General features: G+C 33.8%; 1 protein-coding gene across 1 annotated transcript in view; it reads left to right on the top strand.

Annotated features, from left to right (window-relative positions):
- The window catches only part of LOC143223509 (brefeldin A-inhibited guanine nucleotide-exchange protein 3), an 83,449-nt gene that overhangs the window by 41,012 nt on the left and 20,974 nt on the right, over nucleotides 1-21,463 (top strand). The window contains 9 exon segments of the mRNA XM_076451582.1: nucleotides 337-538; nucleotides 540-602; nucleotides 3,944-4,123; nucleotides 4,962-5,232; nucleotides 6,010-6,187; nucleotides 7,313-7,433; nucleotides 10,096-10,285; nucleotides 11,031-11,201; nucleotides 12,994-13,117. Of these exon segments, the coding sequence (XP_076307697.1) occupies nucleotides 337-538; nucleotides 540-602; nucleotides 3,944-4,123; nucleotides 4,962-5,232; nucleotides 6,010-6,187; nucleotides 7,313-7,433; nucleotides 10,096-10,285; nucleotides 11,031-11,201; nucleotides 12,994-13,117 (1,500 nt within the window).

Raw genomic sequence — 21,463 nt, 5'->3', positions numbered from 1 at the left:
ACTAGCATGTGACATAAATAACTTTAGTAATGTAGAATTGAGATAAATGATATGATTATAAATATGTTATTGTAATGCAGTTGATGACATGATGTCAAAACACTTATACTCAAACAGCACAAAAACATAAAAGAACAATATAGTTTTGGTAAAATATGCTATTAACCAGAGAATTCTTACTGGTACTTTATCTTTGAACCTGTGTGCATGAAGAGAGGTAAAATTGGGTGTTGTTTCATGAGTATCGTCTCGTAGTTTGGAAAATATGGTATTCTAACATTATTGTTCTTCAAGATATGTGATGAACTTGATAGCGTAGATTCTGATTATTTTCAGGTTATTTGAAGATGCAGCTAATAAGTTAAACCTAGCAGCTCTGATTGGATTCCTAACCGAACTTAGTGCTGCCAGTCAGACCCAACTCTTTTCTGAAACTGGAAGAAAATCATCCTCTGGACACAGTCAGTCTTCTCGTTCTCATAATGGTAACACACTATTATTGTTCCGGCTTAGTGATGTCATGCTGAAGTGTGTCCGGGGGAGGGAGACCTCTGATACACGTTATGAAGGCATGGAGTGTTGCAGCACCACACTTTGTGGAGGTAGAGTATCCTTGTGCTCAAAATATTTTATTGTATCCTTTTCACCCTCACAAATTGTTTTTATATGCACCCTTAACTCTTTTCATTGATAGTCAGTTGATTACACCATCCTTTTAACTCCAAAGTAACCATCATTGTTTTCATACTAAAACTTTGACTATAGTATGTGCATCTTCATGATAGTTATACACATTTATACCTGGATAATAATGTAGTTCAATTAAGTTTTGAATGTATCTCTGTAGAAGGTTGTGACGTGCAAACTTTAACCTGACCGTAGTGTGGGAGTTATCCTCTTACTGTACCCTTTTTTCTCTAAGTTTGTTTCAAAATTATTACATTTTTTGAAAGTACACATATAGGTGGGGTGAAACACAAAATATTTTGTTAACAATTGATTATTTGGAAAAAAACAAAGTATAATAAAGCTTTTATTATCAACTTGATATATCTTATGAAATTCAAGAAAAGTGTATGGAAAATAACATATCTAGGTTTATATGCATAAAATATATTATACAGCAGAAAGCAATTACATATTGCATGCTACAACAATCATCTAACTGAATACCTTACAGACTTTGTTGTGGTATGATAGATCCAGAAGCTAGGTGTGACACAGTAGTACAGGCCAACAATCCCTTTACTAAAACCATTGGGATGAGTTGTGTTTTGGAATTTGGAATTTTTTGGATTTTAGAACAAATGTATCAGCCCAGTAAGGTCCAGGGCAGTACCCCACAATCAGACATTAATACTGCAAAAAAAAGTATGAATACTTGCATTAAATAGATTAAATAGACTACAAATACTACTACAGTTTATTTATAGAGTAATATACTGATAATTGAAGTAGTGGAATAATTATAGACCATAAATTGTCTAAACCATTTTATTTCTGAGACAAACATTTGGTAAAATTAAACATACACAGCTTCAAATGAACAGTAATTAAATACATTAATATTTCTACAGAGAAATGTATGAATATTCACACGAAGTTGGATAAATAAAGACTATGCAGTGGTTTCCTATGTATCATTAGTTTATGGTCATCATTGTCACTATAAAACTTCAGTAACTTGTTTTTCTGTTGTTGTGTTTTTTTTAATCATGTACAGTAGCAGTTCTGACACCATATTCTTAAGACAATCTGCATTATTGATAACGTCAGATGCTTTCTTTTCCTTTCTCACTGTTACCCAAATGGGTATCTGCAGCTTTTTTTGACATTTTTACAGTGAAATGAAACAGTCACAAAATAAAAAGCAAGAAAAAAAATATCAGTGAACAGCAGACACACACGTGATCAGTAGGAGTGCTGAGACACCACTGACGCACCTGTCAGACTTCTGAGTGGCTAGGCCATGCCGCCATGTCATACTTTACGAAAAATAGTTTAGTCTTTGGAGCTTTTTGAATTTTGGAACTTTAGATACAAGATTGTGGATCACAGTCAGAACAAAAATACTTTCTTTTTCTTCAGATTCTCTTCCAATTAGTTACAAATTGTATTGATGAATTTGTTTTTCCTGTTGATGGTATAATCCCTGGGAAATGTATTCCCAAGAGACAAAGTGGAAGCAGCGATGTTCCTGGTTGCCCTGCTTCTGGGGATAGTTCAGGTATATGATATTTCTTGATCACTTTCTTAGGCATCTTCATTCTATACTTCAAAGATATATTGTCACAACTTGTTTTGGAATAGAGGATCTACAAATTGCACAATGCTTTTTTGTATTCAGTTTAGGAGTTGGATGGGAGAGTAGGTTATATTACATTGTTTTATTGTACAAAGTATCTTGTATGACATTGTGTATCAGGAAAAGGATGTAGATATTGACTTCTTTGACCAAGGAAGTTGTTTATCAGGTTTCCTTGCACTACTTTGTAAAATGAAAATGGCCAAGAAAAAATGAAATTCATTATTGGTAGTAGGGGTGCCATTTGATTCTTTCATTATTTTGTGTTTGGGATGTTTGCCTCAGACTTTCAACTGTAAATCTGTTAATTTGATTTTCTATTGCATCATTTGATTCACTTTCAAAACAAAAAAAGTTGAATTGTTGCATAACATTATCTGGTTCATGTGTGTAATTAACAATAGATTTACCTGTTTATAAAAATCATGGAACAGGTGGAATAAGAGGTGACAATTTCTCCTCTTTAGTCCAAACCTCAGCCAGGAATAAATCATCTGAACTGCCAGATTTCTCAGTATTTATATATTCAACATTACTGATATTAAATTCGTCTTCACTTTCCATTTTATGAACCCAAAAATGCAACCAGTAAAATAATACATTTCTGTCTTATGCTGAAAACTGCCACACTGCCACACTACCAACCACAAAATACCTGATTGTGCTGCCATCTATTTGTGAAATATGAAAGAAAAACCCTATAACCTGTGTGTTCTCAAAAGGTTGACCTTTTGAAAGCATGTGGGTTATAGGGTTTTTGTTTCATCTCTATCATTCTTGTACCTACTTTTTTTCCAACATTAAATGTGTGAAATATAAAATTGATAGAAAAGAGAATTTCAGTGTCACACAAAGTTTACTTGGGTGCAAGCAACCTGACTTTACATGGTATAATAATTGTATACAAAACAGCTTGGCCCAAGTATACTCAGGATAACCAGTGAAATGATTAATACCATGTAGAAACTACATTCTTTGAAACATCTATAAATGAGGTATTTTTTAGCTGTCATATACTCTGTAATTTTAATATAAAAAACAATATTAAGTTGTCATTTCCATGTGGGAGGCTAAGCTGCATCACTTGGTCTGTGATGTCATGTGAAACTATTGTTGGTGTAAGCTCCTGTCTAACATACTGTGTAATAACTGCTTATCTTGTGAAATCTAAATAAGCCATTACTTGAAAGAAAATTGTTATGAAGGTGAGACTAAGAATTATAAAAGGAGCTTGTTTTAATTAAAAGGAACTGTACCATCTGGAGGGTAATTTATATGAGAATAACTTGTGAACATTTTATGTTTGAATAGATTACAAATATTAAATAGTCCAATTGTACCATATATAAACTTTCATAAAAGTATGCAGAGGTGTATGTTCTGCCAAAACTAGACTAGGAATGGTGACAACGTATGTGTTAGGTTAATATCAATAACAAAGGATGGCTCTCTGTAAACACAATACTAAAAGAATTACACATATGGAATTTTAGGGATACAGTTTAGTTGTTTTCATAGAGAGAAACATGCAGATGGCTTAGAACATGTTATTCTCTTTTACTGCTTGATACAAAAATTAATTTGAATTTCTTTTTATTGGTGACTGATAATTAATTTTGATATTTTTTTTTCTTTCAGGCAGCTTGTCATAAGGATCAGGAGATATCTAAGAAAGCAGTAACTTCTATCCATGATATTGTTAGTGCTTTACTTTCATCCAATACAGAATTGCCTCATTTTCATTTCAATGAAGCTCTCTTTAAACCATTTGAAAACCTTTTATGTTTAGAACTCTGTGATACAGATATTCAAGAATTAGTAAGTAAACTGTGATTTGTTGTCAGTTACACAAATGTAATTATATTGGATTATTGTTTTATTTTTTTAGTCTCACTTAAATTTGGAAACTTTTTTAGGTGTAAATGTACAAAATTTTAGCTTTTCACAGTAAAAAAAAACAATTATTTAAAAGAACCTCAAGACATTGTACAAAAATATTTTTATTGTGACCATAAGAGATTCCTATAATTAAGAAAATAAATTAACATGCTATTGTTGATCCCTTATTATACATTGTATGAAACTTAAACATGTTCTTACTGAGGAGCTTGTAAAGAAGGTATAGTTTTTATGCTTCAGATTAAGAAATACATAAAAATGTTTACAGTTCAATTTTTGGAACAATTTCATATTTTGTAAATACTGTTCAGCATTATACTAAGAATAGGCTTTTAAATAAAGAAGTTTCTTTTTTTTAACCAGTGTTTATTGTATAGTATAACAGTTTTGCTACAACTGGAACATAATTTTGCAGTGTACTAGGAAATGTACATTCCAGCTGCAGTGAAAGGATTGACAGACTTATCCTAATAGTTCTTATGTTTGTGTTTTGATGCTCTAATCACTAAGGTTAAATTACTACTTATTTGAAAATAGTTTAAAATATATGCAGTTTCTTAAAAACAATGTTAGTTTATTTTGATAAAGTCTATAGAGCAAAGTAAAATAAGTAAGTACTATTAATTACCTGGTTTTAGGTTAGTTAAAAAGAAACTGTTGAAACAATTAAATTTTCTTGGATAATCAAAAGGAACACAGTAGTAAGATTTATCTTGTCTTGCTACAGTTAAAACTGGTTTTGGTTACATGTCCATAGATTATCAGTTTAATATGCGAGTTTGTGGAAGGCAGTACTACAGACATAAGGTCAGGATGGCGACCTCTTTTTGGAGCCTTGCGAGCTATTCGACTTCCAGGAACACCACCATATGTGATTTCTTCTATTGAGAATGATGAGGAAATGATAAGGCATTTGCGTGTGGTTCTTGATGTGTTCAATGCTTTTCTTACAACAGACAATGTTTTGGTGTTTGCTAATGCAGCTGTGGACTGTCTTCTGTGTTTATTAAAACATGTTAGAGGACCAGGTATGGTTGGCTTCAAATGCTTTCAGACTTGAAACATGCATTATCATTTTTGGAAAGTTTTGTATTAATATAAGCAATTAAAAGTATTGTTTTCTCTAAGTAAATACATTGTAGTTATTGGCACAGTCACTTATGATTTACAATATTTTTATTTTATTTCACGAACAATATTTCAAAAGTATTAAAACTTGTGACATGTTAAGTATTGCTTGACCAGATTATCTGAGCATTTTTACCATTATCTGTATAAAAGAGCTGAATTATAGCCAGATTTACTCGATGTAAAAAAGTTAAGCATATTAAAGTAAACATGGAAAGGTCAAAGAAATATTTGTTATAGTTCCTGTTTATATCTCATAATTTATTTTCAGCAATGCTTTATTTGGTTTCAGTATATAATATTTTTTTGTGTGTGTTGTGCAAGTTTAATTTGAGGTAATATATAAAGTTAATAATTAGTTTTGTTTTGTGATTTTATAACGTTATTTTAACTTTATATTTGCATTATTGATATGGCTTGAAATTAGACCAGAACATTCATTTTTTTGATTTCTGTTAATGTTGTGAGATTAAAAGGAATCTGTTGGTTCAAAACACCAAAGTAGGGATGACAATATTTTGAGTGACTTAGAATTTATTTCTTGATGTGCCACTTATACTAGTTTTTAATTTTGTAAGATTATGTGTGTAGAGTTAAAGATTTTTTTTTTAAACTAATCATTTTTTGATGCACCAGTAATACAAGATTTAAATGTTTGTCTCACTTTGTTCACTTAGCTGAATTACAAGATAACATTAAAGAAGATAGTACAAAAGGTCTGGAGGAGGAACAAACTATCATAGCAATACCACTGAACCTGTGTTTAGCTGCCTTGAAGTACTTGGAACGTTGTGCTGAGATATTAGCTTCTATGTATCAGATGCCTGCTTGTCCTATCTTCAGTTCTGCACACAGGTATTTGATTTTGTACATTTTAATACGTACATGATAAAGTTGTTAAAGGAATATTTTCAAACTGTAGTAAGACTGAAAGTTGTGACATGTTGAATGTTAGGGTTGAAAAAAAGCATTAAGTAAACAAAGTTGTTTTTTTTTTAAAGCCACTTATTCATATTCTACCTATTTCTGAGAAATATGACAACTTATATGCAGTAAGTATGATAAAATGGAAAGTTAGTTTTGGATATAATTTTTTTTCTATGGATGAAGTTTTTAACGCTCCTGAAAAACTGACTGGTTCTTTAATTGGTACTATTCTTATCAAACTGAGATATTTCTGTGTATATGTGTAGTTTGACAGTTACACATAAAGCCATTGTAAAGTTATTTCTATTAATGAAATAAAAATTGTTAGAAGGCCACCTTTCTGGCTAGACATCTCACTTGATTCATTTGGAATGCATACTTGCAACTGAACTTTAAAACCTTAATAAATAGACTTAGAATTCAATTAATTTTTAAGATATTTTTTGCAAAATAAATGGGTATAACTGATATTTTAGCATCATATGATGCACATCTAATTAATACATTTTTAAAGTGTTCAAGTTGCCATTTCTACCATATCTTTATTATCTGAACTGTAAATTTTGTACTTTTAGATTTAAAGAAAGTTTTTGCTATGTCTTAAAACTTGTATTTATATCTAAGGAAGAATCAAATGTCATCCCTATTATTTTGTTCACACTTTTTCTGTTAACATTCTGCTACACTGTACATGTGCTGTTTATGTAGGGATGATGCAAATGTCATCACTGCTCTCTTCTCTACACTGTTTTTAAATAATTGGTATTAGCCATCCCTACATTTACTTTCTTGTGTGGGATTTTTTTTTTTTACTTGTATTATATGTATGGCATTTTAAATTATCTTTTAAAATATCTTAAACAGCTTAATTTCTGGTAATTTTCAATAATAACTTAGTGGCATTAATGTCCAATGGTGAGTAAAAAAAGCTAAGAACACCATACACTTAGTCGGTTTATATACTGTATGAATTACAAAAAAACTGTTCCTTTTTAGTATAATGTACATAAAAAAAGTTTAATTTATTGCTGGCATTTTAACATTGTTTTACAGAATCAAGTTCAATACTGAGCCAATTTTTGTGGATCCAGTTATTCCTAACATGAAAGTGATTCATTTTGAGAGCAAGAATGAGACAGATACAGATGTAAAAAAGATTTATGCTGTAGAAGAGGTAAATAATAAGAAATCCAGTACCATAAGATAGGTTACTACAATAAAATAATTCTTAAGGATATGAATTGACATCCATACAAAAGGATATGATATTATTTAAACTGAAGTGAACAATACATTTGCTAGTCCTGGTGAAATAATCAACCACAATCTTTTTTAACGATCAGTTGTATGTGCCCATATGTTTAAGTTGTTAGTTTAAATGTGCTTCTACAGGTGAAATGTTTCTACATTATATAGATATTTTATGAATTCATGTTTAACAAAATTAACTTTTTAAGGAGTAGGTAATGAAATAATATAGACAATGTAAGTGAATCTGTAAATGAAGTTTATATTTACTATTATAGATAACAGCAAATTTATACAAGTTTGCCATTGTTCTGTAATAATGGATTGAAACTATTTGAGATTACACAGTATTGTGCATTTAAGTGTTTAAACCCTATTACTATCCTGTAAATCATCCGAGTATTATACATGATACAAAGCTACCTTTTACTTGATGTCTAATTGAACATGAACATGGCTACAGGAATGGTTGTTTTGGTTCATTATGTGAGATTAGAAGAGAATCTTTTGATTGTGTGCATATCACATGACTACTGTGCATCAATAGTACTGCACCACCTATATTGGTGCAGTTAGCTTCCTCTGCTAATTTCACTAAATTTTAACTTTTAAGAATTGGTAGGTTCTAAAAGAATAACTCTAGCCATGAGAAGGAAGGGTAGGAAGTGTGTGAGAAATGGTAAGTGCCAATTGAAAATACATTTTCAGTGTAAGAAAAATGTTTACTTCCAATACAGTCTTACTTTTTTTTTACACAAAACTAGAATCCTGCATTGCAAAGATGTATATTTTTCTCATGTGGCTACCTTTTACCAGTGTTTTACCCTTTCAGATTTTTTTCAACAATTTTGTTTCACTGTATTTGAATTCACTTGTTTCAACATTTTGCATTTTTCTTTGTTACCAAATTCTGAAAGATCTAAATTAGGCCTTAATTCACTTGTAAATAGATTCATGTGTTCTTGCTGGTGATTTCTCCTTCTTTTCAACATAACTTATTTTGGTTGTCACACTACTTCTCTTTAGGAGTTTTTATCTTTCACAAATTTTAATGCCACCACATCATTTATTTTGGTGGAGAATTGTTCTTTTCCTCCTTTCTCCTATTGACTATAGTTCTTCAAGTAGATCTGTGGTAAGGATTCGATGGGGAATAAAAACTCTTGCCCTAAGTCTTCACTGTATAATTCTTTGCACTCCTTTTTCTATGGCCATCCCCTCAGTGACACAGCAGTTAGTCTGCAGACTTTTACTGCTAGAAACTGGGTTTTGATATCTGTGATGGTTGTGGCACAGGTAGCCCTTTGTGTAACTTTGTGCTTAATTATAAACATCAAAATATTTTTTATCAATGATTAGCTCCTGCTTTTTTATTCTTGATGGCAGTGGGGAAATCCTTTCTTAGTCCACTCAGTCCTTCTCCTATTCATCTTCCAGTTTGGAGCAAGCTGTTCACAAGTTCCTCACCTGACATTTCATTCAGCTCAAGATGTTCTGTCTCTTTGGAGATGTGTGCTTCCTTACAAGCTATCATTCCATGGGTGATTCCATATGTGTTTCTTCTGGTGGAAACTAATGACATAGTAGAACTTCTCAAATTCCTTGGACCACCATTTTACTCTTCTTTCTCCAAACACAGCAGACCTGGCTTGGTGGTTAGACACAGACCAGACCATCGTGCAGGTGCCATTTAGTCCACCTTGTCCAGATTTACATCTCATGATGACGAGGAACCACTTGAAGCAAACATGTATCTCAAGACGGCTAGTATGAGTGTTAAAACCTTTATTAAAATAAAGTAGAAAACGAACCTTCTTAGGTCATCTTCAGTTTAACGTCTAAACTGGTTCCTTTATGTTCGATTTTGTAATGTGGAATTCTAGCTTTGTTTGGGAAGTAGGATTGTTCTGGAAATAAACATTTTTCTTGCATTTAAAATGTATTTCCAATAGGCACTTACCACTTCATATCCTTTTTTCCCCACAGCAAGAATTCTTTTTTAGAACCTCCTAATTATCAAAAGTGAGGATTGAACAGGAATGGCAGAAGGAGATAGCTGTGTCAATTTAGGTAGTTCAAAATGGTGTGAAGTTGATGGGGTATATGATTGGTGCACTGAGTGTAAAAATTTTAGCAGTGCTTAGGGGACAGATAGACAATTAAAATAGCTTGGTGTGAGAGGAATTTGTGCATACAAGAAGTACTTTTTCACTGTAAGAAAAATGTTTACCTTTATTACTTGGTACATGTTTTTTTTTAATGTACATCTCAAAATATTTCAAGTTCATAATAATTTGTTAATCTTGGATTAAGCTTATTATATTTTTTAACAATGTATTTTAGGCAACATTTAGATGAATTGTATAACTCAAAAATACATTTGAGATTATAAAGTTTTTCATGTTTAATGCTATCCTGAAATTTAAAAACTTCCTACAATTTTTGGTGAAAGAATTGAATTTTAATTGAATGGCTTGTTTACTACTTTAATCAAACTTAAGTTGTTTTTTTTATAATGTTATGAATTAACAAATTTTTGAGAAAATGTAATTGCTAATGAAAACCCTTTATATTTTATCCCTAAATAGGAAGTAGAATTAATAAAGCCTGAAGAATCAGTATCTCTTAAGAAACTGGATCAAGCCACAGGTATCCTTCACGTGTGGTTTCTGTTGTTAGAAGGACTAGCTGGTGCTGTTGCTACCTGCCCTCGTCGGTACCAGCCTCATACAATGGAAACTTTATTCACAATGCTTCAGAACCTGCACAAAATACCAGGTAAGTTTTAAGTATTTTTTACTTCATTTAGTATAAGGACTACTAAATGTACCTATAAATCATATAGTAATAAACAAACAAAATTCTTCAAATAAGTTTTAAACTGAGAAGGGTATACTTAAAAGGCATTGTTAATGGACTGCTTCTGTCTAGTAAGTTTATGATGTTCATCTAGTATAGACCTGATAAATATTTTTGTTATCAGCTTGAAATGCCATCATAAATCTCTTAAACACTTTTAGTTAATTAACAATGGTCCCAGCATGGCCAGGTGATTATGGAGTTCGACTAGCAATCTTAGAGTAGCAGGTTCAATCCCCATCACACCAAACATGCTTGCCCCTTTCAGCTGTGGTAAAAGAGTAGCCCAAGAGTTGGTGATGGGTGGTGATGACTCTGGTATTGCATTGCTAAATTAGAGACAGCTAGTACAGATAGCTCTTTTGTAGCTTTGCACACAATTCAAAATAAACCAATTAACAATGCTTTTCAAATAAGTAAAATTCTTTAATGACTGATCTTTTATTCAAAGTTTTATACAATATTTTATGCTAAAAATGTAAAAAACAAATCCTGATGTTTTGTATACTTGGTCATTTGCTTCAGTAATTAAAGTTCCATAAATGTTGTTAATGTTGTTTTTGTAATTTTATTAGCAGTTATGACACTTAAAGTTTGTACTTACTTCACAGTACTTGCTTTAAGACTATAGACCTTGGTAAAAGTGGCTTAACTTTAACCACAGGGCCAGAATTTGGAATCTACTGTGTCAACCACCTTCTCTTGCCCATGCTTCAAGGCTGGTTAAGAAGAACGTCTAGAATCTATCGTGGCTGGGACAACTTTGCTTCAAACTTTAAACAGTGCTGTGGACTTGCTACTGATTTAATTGTTGACCATCTGAAAATTCTTTCTGGTACGTTCTGATGTGGAGGTATATTTTGGTTTTGATCAAGTAACTGAAGATTGTCTATTGATTACAGAATAGCAGTTAATTTCTCAACATAATTGGAAACCTTTGTTTGATAGATTGTAATGTGGAAAGTCCTCATTTTTCACCCTACTAAGGAACTTTACTTTTGGAATCTTGATTTTGGTTAATGTATTATATTTGAAGAATATTCATCCTATTGATTAGTAGGTATGAGGTATTAAATCTTCATTCGGTTTGGTGTTGCTATGATATGTGGAATTTACATTGTATTGAGTATTTTGATATATCCTTGTTATTCTCTTGTAAATGAAAATTTTATGATGTAGCGGATCTCCATTCCGTTGAGAAGTTTGTGATGTGACATAAGAAATCTTTCTTCTGTGTATTATTATATGTATTATTAGCCATATTACCTTGAATTGTTTGTGCCATATAAAATCTTTATTCTCTTTGGTATACTTTTAAGGTACAATAATTCTACTGAGTAACCTGTGGCTCTAGAAATCTTTATTCTATTATTATTTGTAGAGCACTTCTATTTTTTGGGGGAAGGTTGATAGAATTTTTCATTCTGTTGCATGTGGCTGTAAAATAGACTTGTGAAGTTGGGATACGGTATTAAAATGTTATTATTCCTCTAGTTGTATATATATACATGTATGTATGTTGCAAATGATGGTATCTTTGTGAGCATTCTTCTATCCCATTTACAGCAGTCCTTTCTTGTGCTGTGTTTGAAAAGTTGTGCAGATAGTAAATGCTCAACATTCACTAATGAAATGACAGGAGACAGGCATAAATAATGTTATGCCACATTTTATTTTGTAAGCAGGATATTCTACACTAAATTTGTTAGGAATTAATCATGCCCTATTATTCATGTTTCAAAATGTGATATAACTTAGAATAAAAATGTACATTTATTGTACGTTAATGTTGAGCAGTGTTGACATGAATAACATGCTCAACAAATACTTTTTATGGTGGACAGTATAAGTAGCTCAGAGCTTTGGCTCTGAGTAACACAAAGAGTGCAACACAAATTTTTTAAAGTCCATGAAACAATTTAAATTTATCAATTATCTTAAACTTTTCCCATTGCTAGGGATAGGTACTTTTGTTTCTTAGATATATTGTCAGTTGTCACCAGAAGAGTCTCTATTGTTCTGAGTTAAGGTTGTGATGTAGCTAATCTTTGTTGTTATGCATGACAGTTACTACCTAGATAATGTTTTTTTCTTATTTTCAACAGCAATTTAATTTTTCATTCATTTTGGCAACTTAGAACAAACAAAAAAACTACATTTTATAAAGTATTTAGAACCAAAAGTAATTCATGTTTTGTGTAGGTAATTTTCTAATAAACTGTCAGGGAAATACATAGATGTTATTTAAAGGTGACTTCATTTTTCCATTGAATAAGTTATCACATATACTCTTAATTTTTTGTGTGGATAGGGTATAATATACAAAAAGGAGTTTGTTATTTATTTAGGTTTAGAACATTATAATTTAATGGAATTCCTGTTACTCAGAAATTTAAAACTTTAAATTGATTTTAATTTTCATTATATCTATTTGAACAAATTAAAGAACAATATTTGAATGGCTGTGTTGAATAATAAAACTATAATTTAAAATCAGAATAGAAAGCATAGAAGTGAAAGTAATTTCCCATGGCTAATGAAAGATGCAGTACATCTATTCACTGTAATGCAGTAAAATGTTGAAGGATTTCTATTTTTAATTTACAAGAAAATGATTTTATTTTCAGAACAGGATAGATTATTGGAAGTTCCAGGTGTTTCTTTAATGCTACAGCAGCTTCTCCTGGTGTTAACTGAATGTATTGCTCAGTCCAAAGAAACCATATCTCGTTTAGGCTGTGCATGCATAAGGTGAGACAACTAGTTTTATTATGTGGCAACAAACATGTTACTGGTATTCCTATCCATATCAAATGTATGACTTGCACTGTACTACTCTAGCAATAAAATTAATGGGTTATTTATGACATTTTGCTAGTATCAAAGTTTTTAGTATATTACTGAATTACCATAAATGAGGAGTATATACCAGATTGTTGGGTGTATTCTAACTAGTGTAGTTCATCATTTAATAGCATTTATTTAAAATATTTACTGAAGTTAGAACTCTTCAGTGTTTTATATGTGGTGTTTATAAAATATTAAAAGCATTCAGTATTAATTTAGATAATTATTTAAGATCACCTCTGGATTTTGTTCTAAAAAAATTTCTGGCTCTCTAAACTGAGTTACTTAGCACAGCATCAAAACTATTTATCCTTAAAATTACAAATTTGTTTTACATATCACTCACTACTGGTGAAATCCACATATTGTACAAGTGTTACGTAAAAGGTTTATCCTAAAAAACATCCTTATAGTGCTGACTACTGAACTTAAAAAAAAGGTTCTAAACAAAATAGGGATAGAAGAAAACATAACACTTGATCCAGTTTTTGATCATATAGCAGACTAAGTCATCTTAATTTTACTTAGACTATAAAATTCTACATTACTGATTTCTCCATTTTGTCTACCAAACACTTGATGTTTGAACAGAATTTCAGCTTTGGTCGTTATACCTCTCCTTTAATTAACTTTATCGTGCTACTTTTATGACTATTTTACAATAGAATAATATTTTGCAATTGGAAATTCTGGTTCTATATGTTTTTCCAGTGAGGAATCCAGTAATGTATGGATTTTATTCTCCATGAACAGTTGAGACAACAGAGTCTGGTATATGATCATCAGCTGGATCAAGTGATGTGTCTACTTCCACCTCTACCTTCTTTGGTTCTTTTGTTTTGAAGTTCAGTAGGCAGTCCTATAAAGATTAATTTAACAATAACATTTTTTTCTTAATACTTATTTGTTTTATAAGATACCGTATACTAAAGCTTTAAGTTTTGTGTAGATTAATAATCTGTTTTGGCTCTTGACCTATTTTTGATTTTGGAGCACAATGAATAGTGAACAGTGCTATATACACCAGAGAAAGAGGGACTATACCAGGTTACTCTTCATATCTAGCTTCTGATAATCTGTATGTGTATTAATTTTCTAATTAATCCTTTGATTTATAGGTAACATAGGTCTTCCTAAAAACATTTGATTATATAGTGTACAAACAATTCAGTATTTTACTTGTTACAGTCACAAAATGCTCATTATTTGCTAGTAATTTCTGTGTCACTCTCTGCTTAAGCTTTTTAAAGGAATACCACATTTCTTTAAAAAAAGCTAACTTCAAGACATAATAACATTGTTTACACTAGAATTATGATTTTTTAAATTTATGTATCATAATAGTAATAAAATAGTTCAAGACTGTGAAAACTGTTTTGCTGTGTCAAATGATGATAAATTTATAGTTACTGCTAGAACTGGGTAGGCACAATACCCATTGAAGATAGATGATGATGAATGAAAAATAAATTTCAGTTTTGGCAGTATGCTGGTTTTCAACTTTGGAAAGCTAAAGAGCAGCATGAACACTGGGGATAGAACAACTGTGGCAAGTAGATCTTCAATCTTGCCTTTGATGTTCTTCAGAGAGTAAAATCCAATTGACTTTTGTAATGCTTTAATTTGGTTGTCTATACCATCCCTGTGTAGAGTAATTTTATATTTTTCACTGTTATAAAAACCCATAGATCCACAAGTAGTCAGGTGTATAAAGGTAATCAATATTATAATTAGTTCTAAGGTTGACTCCCTCAGTGTGGATTCCCATACATGGTGAGGGGACATTTCAAATAAGGTTCTGTTCTTTCAGTTTACCTCCTCCAGGATCTAAACATCCCCTACATGTTTGCCGTGTGTGGTAACCCAGGAAGGGGAAGAGAGAATTCTCGTGGTTGAGGATCCCAACCCTGACACACCACTTTGGCTTGGGATTCCTGTAGACAGGTGGCCTTGGCGTGGGCCTCGTAGGATCAATCAGCTGGTCCTCTTGAGCTAGGGTCAACCAAGTACCAGTGTTGGATGTTCTCAACAGGTGTTATGGATGTTGTATCTGATGCTGGTGTTTGGGTATAGTGCTCACAAATCCCAGCGTTGCTGCAGTGACCTTGTTTGGCATTATAGTGCATCCTCTCTTAGGGCTCCATGGTAGGTGGGGTCAGTGGGTGCTGAAACACGTTTATCATGGATCTTCCAAATAAAAACTTAAAATAGTGGAAAAACAGTCCATAGGTAAACGACAATGTCTTGAAGATTCTAAGATTCTAATATATTCTCGTTCAGACAAACCTTTAGGGCAAATGCCTCCCTTTTATTCAGAGGAGACTGGAGGGACTTGCTGGCTCTTCAAAGTCAGTCAAAAAGCTTAGCTCTGGTGACATTGGTGGAAATATCCACATCTAAACATAGTGAACTCCTCTTACATTCAAAGGTGCTTTGGGATATACCCATTGAGGTTACATCCCATGCTACTTTGAATTTGTCACGAGTTGTTGAGGAATTTGGAGAACATTCTCGAGTCAGAGATTTTCACTGGTTTCTCCACCCAAGGTGTTTCTTTAGTGAAGTATATCACCATGTGCAAAGATGGAATTATGATGCCGACCAGTGGCTTAATTTTTAACATTTACGTCACCATGCCCACCTGTCACCATCAAAGCAGATTATCTTCATTACAAAGTATAGCTGTACATTCCAAACCCTCTCAGATGTTTCCAGTGTCAGCAGTTCAGTCACTAGAAAACATCATGTCGTAGTTCCTTGATGTGTGCTCATTGCAGTGGCAAGGATCACCATGCCTATGAGTGTGAAACAGACCTTCATTGCATTAATTGCAATGGCTCTCACCCATCCTACTTTTGTTCTTACTCTAAGTAGTTGGAAGAAAAAGAGGTGACATTTGAAGATGATTTAAAATATTACTTACCCTGAGGATCAAAAGTTACTGTCCTCCATTTTATCTTGGACATATGCTGCTGCACTTCATTCCACTATTATAATGGGAGTGCAGACGAATCTCTCTGTGCCTCCAAAAAGATTCATTTTCACACCATATGAAAAGACTTTTGATCTCCATGGTTTAAAAAGGTGATGAATCATTGTCAACGCCCATCTCTGTTTCAAACGTTTATTCCATCAAACTCTAAAATCCATTTCTTTTGGTTCCAGGTACAGGCATTTCCTCGGGTGCATCTTCTCCCGCCCCAAGATGCAAAACGATCATTCATTCACGTCTTTAGTCGCTGGAATCCTCTTTCAATGACAGAGACCTGCCCTCAAATAAAGAAAAAAGACCTGGTTGAAAACAGTAGGGCTCTTCACCCAATTTGCCTACACATAAATAAAAATGGCCACCTTGTTACAATGGAACTGTCAAGGTTTACATTCTAATCTGGATGACATCAAAGCACTGGCTACATCCTATCATACTCTGTCTTTCCTTATAGGAAACATTTCTGAAACCTGCTGATACAGTCACCTTTTGGCAATTTTCTTTGTACAGATATGACAGACTATGCGATGGGCGAGTGCTTGGAGGGGTGACTGCTGGTTGATCAGCATGTGCCCACCCTGTCTTGCCACACTATACACCCTTGAATGGTGTAGCCATCTATGTCTTTTTTGTTGTACCATCACTGTTTGTTCTCTTTGCCTGTCTCCTAAAGAGACTTATGATCAGTGAGACATTGATGCTCTCATTGAACAGTTGCCATCTCCCTCTTTAATCCTGGGAGACTTTAATACACATAATTGCCTATGTGGAGGTACTGAAAGTGATGAAAGGTTTGCTCCATAGACCATATGCTCTCAGATCACAACCTTTCTCTATTCAATACTGGTTGTTATACTTATTTTCATGCATCTAGTCAGTCTTTTACTGCTTTTGATCTCTCGATTTGCTCCCCTTCACTATTCTCCCACTGTTCATGGAGGGTTGACAATAACCCACGAGGCAGTGATAATTTTCCTGTAATTTTGAGAGAAACTGGCCATAGTCGATGCCACACGACCCACGTGCCCTGTTGGAAGTTAGATCAAGCCAATGTCCCTTTTTCACTGCTTTTGCAGAACTTGGTCCTGTCATCATCTGTAAGCCATCAATAGATAACTGTGTGGCAGCAGTAACTGACTGTATTATACAGGTAGCTGCTCAATGTATTCCTAAACTTTTGACACGTTTTCCACCATATCCTTGTGCATGATGGAATCCTACCTACCACATGGCATGGAAGGCTCAAAAACAGGCTTGTAATTCTTTTTGTAGGTATCCCACACTATCAAACTGCATTGCTTTCCAGCAGGCCTGTGCACATGCTCGGCAGGTAAGGTGTCAAAGCCAGAAGGAATCTGGGATTAAGTTCACAACCAGCATATCTTCTACCAGCAGTTCCAAAGTCACATGGGACAAGATTTGAAAGATCAGTGGGCAATATAATTCTGTCCCCCTCTCAATCTTGCTCTCTGATGGCTGGGAAGTAGTTGATACTCAGAGCATTGCTGATACTTTAGGTGAAAGCCTTTGCTGGGTATCTAGAATTTCTGCTTCATCTTCCATCTTTTTATCCATCAAGACTTGGGCAGAGTGATCACCTCTTTCCTTTCAAGCTGATTGTCTCTATGACTTTAATCACCCCTTTACACTGTTGGAACTCAAACTTGGCCCTTCATCAGTCTGGCAATACATTGGTCAGACCTGATGATGTACGCTACAAGATACTGTGCCACCTATCTCCTGCTTCTCTTGCTATTCTTCTGAGTGTTTTTAATTAGATCTGGCAGGAGAATGTTTTTCCTTATGCCTGGTGCCAGGCTATTGTCCTACCTTTCGCTAAGCCTCGGAAGGATCCCAAAATTACTTGAAACTACCATCCAATTGTTTTGACGAGCTGTCTTTGTAAGACCATAGAGAGGATGGTTAATGTTCGTCTTGCTTGGTTTCTCGGATCAAACAACCTCCTCTCACCCACCCAGTGTGGGTTCTGATGACAACTCTACATCATGGACCACCTGATTGGACTTGAAACATCAACCAGAGAAGCCTTTCTCAAATGACAACATCTTGTATCAGTATTCTTGTACCTTAAGAAGGCGTATGATACAACATGGAGGTAATGCATTTTGCAAGACCTCTATTTATAAGGGTTACATGGTCATTTTCCCATTTTTATTTAAAAAATTTTTAATGGACAGGAGATTTGAAGTTCATGTGGGTTTGACACTTTCCCGTTCTTTTCTTCATGAACTTGGAGACCTTCAGGGCTGTGTTTTGAGTGTCACACTTTTCAGTATGAAGATTAATGCCATCACTGAACAATTCTTTCTTACTGTTGCAAACAAGCTCTATGTCAACGACTTTCACATTTCATGTCAGTCGTCGAACATGAGGTATATTCAGCGGCAGCTACAGACTGCCCGCAGTTGTTTACTGAAGTGGGCCACAGAAAATGACTTTAACTTCTCTCTCTCTCTCTAAAACCGTTTGCATGCACTTTTGCTGCCAATGGGGTATTCACCCTCACATTGAACTCCATATTGGTGAAGTTATACTACCTGGGGTACCTGAGACAAAGTTCTTGGGGCTTATCTTTGACCATAAGCTAACCTTTGTACCACATATAAAGCAGAGTCAAATGTATCAGAGCACTGAACATCCTCCGTGTCCTCTCTTCCACCACTTGGGGAGTAGATTGATGTTCTATGCTAAAAATATATTGTGCTCTTATTCGATCAAAACCAGACTATGGACCACTTGTCTGTGGCTCTGCCAGGATCTTGGCCTTGAAGATACTGGACCCCATTCATTATTAGGGACTTTGGCTCTGCACCAGGACTTTCTGCACTTCCCCAGTTCAGAGCTTATACACAAGAGGTTCATGAACCTCTTCTACACCTCTGCTGTTTACAAATGTCTTTACTGTATGCTATGAAACTTTGATCCTTACCACAGCATCCCACCAAGCTTCATGTTTTACTTCCTTGGTGGTCCATGCTTTTTCAGAACAGACGATCTGCCATTGTTCCTTTTGGCCTTTGTATCCAGGTGCAGTTCGATGAATTGGGTCCATCCTTGGATGATATTGCTGTATCCACTGGTCAGCCCATCCCACCATGGGTTATTATAATCCCCAAATGTAACCTATTTTTAAGTCATCTGAGAAAAGCAGATACTTCTGATTGGAAGTACCATCTGTTATTTGCTTAACATCTTTCAAACCATCCTTTTATTCCTATTTATACGGATGGTCCGAAATCAGGTGATTCTGTGGACTCTGTCATGGTTTGTTGTGGTTAGGTGTTTGTGCACATAATCCCCTTTACAGTTTCTTTGTTCACTGCTAAACTGTATGCCATTTCTCTTGCTCTGGATCACATAGAAGCTAAGCAGTACTAAAATTGCATTGTTTATACTGATTCGTTTAGTTCTCTAGTGGCCCTGGAATCACTTCACATTAGTTCTCACCCTGTTCTTGCCAATGTTCAAAACCGACTGGCCCATTTCTCTTTAACATATGTTTCTATCCAGTTTTTGTGAATACCAGGCTATGTTAGTACTTGAAGAATGGGCTAACTGACACCATAGCTAAATCTGTCTGCTGTGGCACTATCACTGCTGTTGATAGCCTGTATTCAAGGCTTGGCTCTGGTCCAGCTGGCATTGACTTGGAGTGAGCAATGTGAAAACAAGCTTTTCCAAATAAAACCCTGTATTTGACTTTGGACGCCTTGCTGCCGTACGAATCGGTAAGAGGAAGTTGTCATAACTTGACTACGCGTTAGTCAGGTTTTTAACTTTTTTTCTTTATTTCTATCTGGGACTGACGTGCCAATGTGTTGTCTGTGTGGCACTCGGTTCACTGTAAGCCACATTCTACTGTCTTGCTGCTGTTATGACTCTCAATGACAGCAGCATTTTAAATATGTTTTGTCCCAAAGTTTAACCATAATGTTAGACAGTGTTATTGGTGATGGTGACACTGTCCACTGTACAAATCTTTTTAGTTTTTTAAAGGCCATTAATCTTTTTAATGCTATTTAAGTTTTTAATTTTATAAATTAAACCTTTTTTTAATGCAGTTACTTTTTAAGAATTAAAAGTACAACTAGTTCAATTTGAAATTAGAAGATGGCTATAATGTCAAATAAATCACAACCAGGACTGGAAAGGCCAACTTCAGGTGTCTAACATTGATGTTTGAACTTACCCGTTAGTCATCCTAGCAAGTTATAATAATTGAAATTATGCTACAGAAAGTCCTCTACAACTTGTATTATTGTAGTTTCTCTCTTACTGCCGTAAACTAGGCATAAAATTGATTTAACGCTATTTATGTTTGTAATTCAAAAATTAAACTTTGTTTTGTTTTACCTTGATTTCTTTTTACAAATTTTAATAATATTACTTTAATTTTAACTTTTTACCAGATGCTTGGTGCAGATAGCTTAATTCCATTGTGCCATAAAATGCCAAACCAACCAACCAAAGATTAACTTGCTTGTAATTATATGGTTTAGACACCAAAAGGTGGTGAAACATTGGAATTCAATAGGCCTAACATTTGACCAGAAATAAAATTTACTTGGTTAAACAGTTATGGAAGACAAAGCGTAATTTAAGATGTTCTTTGCACAAATATCTGATTTGGAATCTTAGAGGACTAGTCTACAAAAGTAACTTGGGTAGAGACGATTTTAGATGACTGATGTACAAAAGTAGTTCCAATAGAGAAAATCTTGGAAGACTAAAATAGTAGCTCCAGTAGAGAAAGTCTAGGAGGACAAATATACAAAAATAGCTCAAAGTTTTTAGAGGGCTATTCTACATAAGTACCTCAAAAAGAGAATGTCTTTGGGGACTGTTCTACAGAAACAGTTCTAATAGAGAAAGTCTTGGAGGACAAATGTTCAAAAGTATTTCCATTAAAGAAAGGACAAATCTATAAAAGTAGCTCAAAGAAAAAAGTCTTTAACGACTATTATGCAAAAGTAGCTCAGGTAGAGAAGTGTTTGGAAAATTAATTTACAAAATGAGTTCAGGTAGCTGAACAGTTTTGTAGTTCAGTCCCTCAAGTCTTCCTGTAGAAGTGTCACTCCAAACAAGTTAGTTGTTACCTGTTTTACATGTGTTTATCAATAAAATGTTTAATTGAATATCGTCAGGAAAATAAAATATGTAACAGATTGAGAAAATTAGATAACACTTGGTGTTGACTAGAGAGTAAAATTACTGTTTAGGGTCTCTTAACTCTGAAAATT

Source organism: Tachypleus tridentatus, chromosome 8 (genome assembly GCF_004210375.1).
Source record: "Tachypleus tridentatus isolate NWPU-2018 chromosome 8, ASM421037v1, whole genome shotgun sequence".
NCBI classification, from domain to species: Eukaryota; Metazoa; Arthropoda; class Merostomata; order Xiphosura; family Limulidae; genus Tachypleus; species Tachypleus tridentatus.
Note: the sequence above shows the minus strand (reverse complement) of the source record. Positions and strands in the feature narration are given on the sequence as shown.